The sequence below is a fragment of the Canis aureus genome, chromosome 1 (genome assembly GCF_053574225.1).
Source record: "Canis aureus isolate CA01 chromosome 1, VMU_Caureus_v.1.0, whole genome shotgun sequence".
Lineage (NCBI taxonomy): Eukaryota > Metazoa > Chordata > Mammalia > Carnivora > Canidae > Canis > Canis aureus.
Window position 1 is genome coordinate 102,638,785 of NC_135611.1, and position 6,975 is coordinate 102,645,759.

At 40.5% G+C, this 6,975-nt stretch overlaps 1 protein-coding gene across 1 annotated transcript in view; it reads right to left on the minus strand.

The window, feature by feature from the left end:
• The window catches only part of NLRP5 (NLR family pyrin domain containing 5), a 29,031-nt gene extending 22,557 nt beyond the window's left edge, over positions 1–6,474 (minus strand). Inside the window, exons 1-3 of the mRNA XM_077874100.1 lie at positions 6,186–6,474; positions 3,121–3,198; positions 129–185 (exon numbers count right to left, since the gene is read on the minus strand). Of these exons, the coding sequence (XP_077730226.1) occupies positions 129–185; positions 3,121–3,198; positions 6,186–6,474 (424 nt within the window). The remainder of the gene's footprint in view (positions 1–128; positions 186–3,120; positions 3,199–6,185) is intronic.
• Between the last annotated feature and the right edge of the window lie 501 nt (positions 6,475–6,975).

The window sequence follows — 6,975 nt, forward strand, 5'->3', positions numbered from 1 at the left end:
GCATCAGAGACAAATGTGGATTAGCAAAGGGGCAGTGGACTCCTCTGCCAGGCAAACTCCATAGACTGGTTTTCACCAAGTTCTATTCCAGGATGAAAAAAAAAACAAAGTGAATCAGTTTTCTTTACCTTGTTCTTTTGTCTCTGCTGCTCTGGCACCATCTTGTTCTATAGCTTGAGAAATTTCTGTAAAGAAGAGAGGGAAGAATAAACTCCCCCACTCATATAGGAGTATGTGAATCAGAGATGGTACAGACCCACATCTCAGGACCAGTTTGAAACATGGCAGTCGCTGGCTCAGCTAGAGAGATTAACTATAAAATGAGCACTTGATTCAAAAGTCAGAAGATATGAGGTTCTGGTCTCATTTTTGCTTTTAATTCTTTGGAGACCTTTAGGCAGTCATTAAAATGAGGGATAGAACGTGGTGGATAAGAACCAAGGGTCTGGAGTTAGACACAGGATTTAAGTGGGAATTCTGTCGCTTTCTGCTTGTGAGGTCTTAGTTAACTTGCTGAGTTTACAGGCTTCTGTATGTTCATCTATAAAACTGGGATAATGGTTCTTATGTTGTGGAGTTGCTTTGAAGATAAAATTGGGTGTTTTGGTAGAGAAACAGCACAGCCTCTGGTGTGTACAACTTATCAAGAATAACCATGGTGTCTGCTTATTAAAAATTAGTTCTCATTCATTTGGGGAATATAAATAATAGTGAAAGGGAATATAAGGGAAGGGAGAAGAAATGGGTAGAAAATATCAGAAAGGGAGACAGAACATAAAGACTCCTAACTCTGGGAAACGACCTAGGGGTGGTAGAAAGGGAGGAGGGCGGGGGGGTAGGTGTGAATGGGTGACAGAAACTGAAGGGGGCACTTGACGGGATGAGTACTGGGTGTTATCCTGTATGTTGGCAAATTGAACACCAATAAAAAAAGAAATTTATTATTAAAATAAATAAATAAATAAAAAATAAAAATTAGTTCCTTAACATGACTAAGTACATATTTGACTTAGGGGATGTGAGAATGATCTTATGGTATTTAAGGAATAGTCATAAGGTGGTGTTTGTTGCAAATTAAAAAAAATAATACAATAAATGAACAATAAATGAACAAAAATATAACAGAAAACGACTTAAGCATTTTGAAGCAAAGAAGTTATTAGATGTAAATTTCTAAAAGATCACTTTGGTTATTGTGTGGCAAATGGATTGCATATAAGCAGAGCAGAAACAGATAAGAGCTTCAAAGGTAATGATTCTTGCATACAGGATATGGATAGAAAAGCATAGAAATGGGTCATACTTTAGATGTAGAGCTATAGGATTTTGATTCATTGGATGGAAAGTAGAGAAAGAAAAAGTCTAAGTCAGATTAAAAAGGGACTAGGCTTTTGGAATGAATAACCCAGTGGATAACAGTGCCATTTACTGAAATAGAAAATATTGAAAACAGATATAGAAAACCAATAACACCAATAACACAAAAATGCATGGTCTCCTGGAACGCACATGTAACTTTCTCCAAGATGGGCCACAAGACATAATGTGAGGATTTAACAACATCCCAAAACTTCTGGCATACAGATAAAGCAGTGCTTAGTGTGTCTACACCCGTAGGGTTTGGGCATATTCTTTAGCCTCTGGATCTGTTTTGTTGCTGGACAATTGGAATTACAGTTACTACCACACAGGATCCTGATGAGATTTATGAGATTATTCTTTTTTTCTTTAATTCAATTACCCAACATATAGTATAGTACCCAGTGCTCATCACACCAGAGATTTAGGAGATTAAAGCAGATGGCACTATGCTTGACCCATAAGGTCTCTACAAGTGGTAATTCTTGTGTACAATGGTAATTTAGAGGAGTTTCCCCAATGTGGCAGGGTAAGACCCCTGCTGTTGTCAGTTTTGGTCCTACTACCAAGATTAGCCGGGCAGTGTCTTTATTTCATACCTTTGCTACATCCCTATTTAGTGATCTATAAATGCATAAGACATAATTGTATCCACGGAAAGATGATATATAGGACTACCCCGCTAAGCCCACATTTACATTAAAATTGGAACAATTTATAACTTCTGGTAGTATGAGACTGACTCATCAATTTCTCAGACTTTATTTTTTTGTATATTTTTTATTAGAGTTTGATTTACCAACATAAAGCATAACACCCAGTGTTCATCCTGTCAAGTGCCCCCCTCAGTGCCCGTCACCCAGTCACCCCATCTTCCCGCCCACCTCCCCTTCCACTACCCCTTGTTCGTTTCCCAGACTTAGGAGTCTCTCATGTTCTGTCACTCTCTCTGATATTTCCCACTCATTTTCTCTCCTTTCCCCTTTATTCCCTTTCACTATTTTTTATATTCCCCAAATGAATGAGACCATATAATATTTGTCCTTCTCCAATTGATTTACTTTACTCAGCATAATACCCTCCAGTTCTATCCACATTGAAGCAAATGGTGGGTATTTGTTGTTTCTAATGGCTGAGTAATATTCTATTGTATATATAGACCACATCTTTATCCATTCGTCTTTCGATGGACACCAAGGCTTCTTCCACAGTTTGGCTATTTCAGACTTTAGTTTTGAAATAGCCTGGAAAGTAGAGAAAGAAAATATCCTATCCACAGCCTGGACCAAGCTGCCCAACACAAAGTTGACCCTGATTCTTTTGAGGTATTAGACTTCATGGTCAATGCCCATGCCGGAAGATTAGCAATATACAAGCGGTAGCGTGAGTAACAGTGGGGAATGCATGCCGACTATGCAAACCTACATCTTTCCTTCTATGTTTTGGCTTCACTGCTTTGACCCCTTTTGTTGCTCTCCCTTTTCTTCCACTGAAGTATAAGTTTTAAGGTCTTGAAGATGCCCAAACTGAAGATGGGAACCCAAAGTTGTAAGAAAGCTTTAAGATCACAGAACTCTCTTGGACTTAGAATAAGAAAGACTGATTACTAGGTACTCAGAACCCATACAACCAGCTAACAACAGGATGCTAAACTAGAAAGAACACTGGATTATCAGGTGTCAAGTTCCAGTCCTGGACATGTCACTAACTAGTCCCATGTGGCTTTCAACACATCCATTTTTCCAACGCATTCACACTGACCTGGCCCTTCTTTCATGTTTGGTTCTTGGTCATTCTTCTTTGGTGTAGAATTTTCTGGTATTTCAGTCAGTGAATATTCTGCAAAAACAAGGAGAGGACATATTAGTCTCAATAAAGGCGTAACAGTTACTGAGACTAGGGATGAGAACATCTCCTGGCCAAATTACTGAGGGGAATCAAGAAAGCCTCAGGATCACACAGTTAATTCCATGACTAGCTGATAATGGAGAGAGTAGAGTCAGATCCTCCAGTACCATCAGTACAGAGAAGCAGCAAAGATTTGTCATAAAGTGTGCTTGGAGCTTGAACTGGTAAATTCTAGTCCCGTTTTTGCTATATGACCTTGGGTAATTCACATGACGAGGCAGTATATTACAGTTATCAGGAGTTCATTTTCAAGAGTCATTCTCAGTGCCTTTCTTGGAACTTCAACTAGTTAAGTACTCACTAGAGGCCTGTGAATTATCCAAATAGAGGTGTTCAACTCATGAGTTCTAACACTAATCATTCTTTCTCTCGTCTAGTTGTTGCAAAACATTTCTTCCTGTATTTCCTGGGGTGAGATAGTAGAACCTCATCCACCCAGTTTTTCATGCCAGAATCACGGGCGCCATCGCTGATGGTCTATCCTCTCTCTGCATTAAGTCCTATAAAACTGTTGTGTCTGCTTTTGAAACCTATTCCAATTACATTTCTAATGGCCACTGCCACCCTGGCCCAAGACACCTCTATTTCTCCGTGGGATACTAGAATGGCTTCATAGCTTGTCTTTTCACTTCTACTCAAGACCCTTTCTGGACCACACAGCACTTCAGCAACAATGCTGAAATGCCAACTAGATTATTTTTATCCCCCACCCCTTTTTAAATGAATTGTTTATCCTTTTCTATTAAAGTTATTAAGATTCTGTGTTGTTGGCTTTGTAGTCCCCCCCCCCCAAAAAAAAATCTCTTGACTTGTTCCCTCCTGTTCTCCATGGTCTAACCATACTCTCTGCTAAAAGCCTTCATAAAGCTATTTCTGCTGCTCATCATGTTATTCTCTACCATGTCCAGTTAGCATGGCTAGCTTCTTTGTTTAATATTTGTTTGATTGAACTTCACTTCTTCTAGAAAGGGAGTCTAGTCTTCACTCTGGTCTGGAATAGGGACCACTTAAAGAGGAAATTGTTTATCTACACCATTTAAAAAGAAAATTGCCATCAATCCCTCTTCCCTTCTGCACTGGGAGCTAGAAATCTTTGGTACATTACCCATGAAAATGTAAATATATGTTAAATAGTGAATCTCATCTTTGTCACCCACTAGCTCATGAACTTGGTTAAGTTTTATAACTTGGTAGAGCCTCTGTTTTAGTTCTGCCGTAGGGAACCTATTTCATTGGCTGGGTTTGGACTTCATTGCAGCAGTTTCAACATAGTACCTCGCCTAGAGTACTGACTCAGTAAATATCAGCTATCATTTTAATTTTATAACCCTCATTTCCTGTGAGTAATATCAACATGTTCCCCATACAGGTTTTTTTTTTTTTTTTTTTTTTTTAAAAAAAAAGCTCAGAAGAGATGGCTTCTCTTATGGTCCCTTGCAGCTGTAGATGCTGAGTTACATCTAGGAATGTCATACCTGTAGTCTTTGGGGCCAGTCTGACTGCTCACCCTTGGGACTCTAAATTTTCTGTCCACAGTTGAACAGGAGAATTTCTCCTGATAAAAGAGAGCTATTTTCCCCACACTACCTTTCTCCTACTTACCCTAAGCTCATCACATACCCAATTTGATCTGAGTACATTGCTATAATAGGGACACCGGCAGTCTGACAAGATCAGTCTTTTTGGGGGGGGGGCTGCCTATTTTTATTTCCTTTAAGACCACCTCCTTGCAATTTCCAGAGAGAAAATACAAAACAAGAAACAGACTTCGGGGGATCCCTGGGTGGCGCAGCGGTTTGGCGCCTGCCTTTGGCCCAGGGCGCAATCCTAGAGACCCAGGATTGAATCCCACGTGGGGCTCCCGGTGCATGGAGCCTGCTTCTCCCTCTGCCTGTGTCTCTGCCTCTCTCTCTCTCTCTCTCTCTCTATCATAAATAAATAAAAAAAATTTTTAAAAAAGAAACAGACTTCATTTCAAATACATAAACAATGTGCTGGAGTTTAAAGCATTACTGATAACATTGTTACAGAAGAATGTCAGCTTACTCCAGGGTACTTCAGTATTCCTGAGTAATAAACAGGATTTCTCTTTTCCTCCCACTAGGATGTTCTCAGGTGTAAGTCACTGCTCCTGCTCTTTGACATATTTTCCATGTAGAAGATATGGAGCCTGGAAATCATGCTGACAGTTGGAGTAGGCCATTCCCAATCCCATGCCAGAACCAAAGGCTAATGGCCACATTCTTCTTTAAAGAAGGTAAGTGAGAAAACAAGTCCTAATCCAAAACCAGTGCCTATCTTCATGACTGCATCCGCCATGCACCAGTCCCACTTCCTGCCGAGCTCTGAATCGACATGTTCCCCACCCGCGGCTCTTACTTCCCCAGGTCAGTCTTTAGAAGGGTTCCTTGAGCTGGGGTGAGAAATATGGGAGACACCCACCATACAACCACCATAGTATTCTCAATAAACGAATGAAGTTTTGTTAACCACTTTATATACATTATTTTACTGAACCTCTGCAACAGCACAGGTAAGCATCACAGTTACTGTTCTAAGATATGGATCCGAGGGTCAGAGTAAAAAGGGATTTGCCCAAAGTCACACATAGAACAAGTTGAAGTCCAGAGCTCAAGCTTAGCACTTATGACTCCAAATTCTGTCTGCAAACTTCAATGAAATTTTGTCCAGGTAGAGGGTCCATCTACTCATTTCTTCTCCTTCACTGTTCCACAGGCTGGAGACCACTCTAATTTCCAGCCAGGAAGGAAAACAAACAAGTGACTTCTCACATTTCAGACTCATGCCATGGAAGTGGACCCAACTAGGGAACAAGGATAACTTCCCCACATTCCCATGTAAACTTGAAGTCACCTCCCTTCTTTCCCACCCCCATATTTGCCCCCAATCTTACTCACTTTTCATTTCTTTCCTTGCCTTCTCAGAGAGCGTGGACAGGTTCATCTCTTCAAAGATGTGAATGGTTATTTTCCAGGCAAGAGATTCTTTATAATGCTCATGCAAGAGGGAGGCTAGATGTTCCACATTGGCGTTGCTCACTTCAACCCATGGAAAGGAGCACACTGCCAATTCTGAAGCTTTTTCCATGAGCAATTCCTTAAATGTCTGAAACTCTTCCTTGCTTAGCTGCTTGAAACACCACTGCAGTCCGTAGTTGGAAAAACAGGGTAATTTGGCTTCTCTCATCTTAGTACAAGGCTGAGGGCTCGAGTTTTGATGGAAGAGTGGATTCTTTAAAATATGGAGCAAATGGTGCCTGTGAAAGAATAAGGGCATCTGCTCTTTGCTCCTTTGACCCACACACTGGTTCCTGGTAATTAGTTCCTCTCTGTCCCTCCACCTGCTGTTTTCTACATGTAATTTTAAGGGAGGGGTTGCTAAGATTATTTCAATTTACTGTGTGAGAGAGGTTAAAGAAATTGAAGATTGTAAAATACATGGAAGGAAACTCAGAAGGGCTCTGTGCTGGTGGAAGAGGGGGACATAGAGATGCCATTGTGACAATTTAGATTTCTTGAGTATTTCAAACACTGCTTTCAGAGATGAAGTGGCCTACATGGGCACAAGCTTTTCCTCAGTATACAGGAGATAGGTTATCACAAATGCCCGATTTATGGGAAGTGCCTCTCAAAAACAGTTCAGAGGTAGCACCCCTCAGACCATTATCATGAATTGACCAGCTGCCTA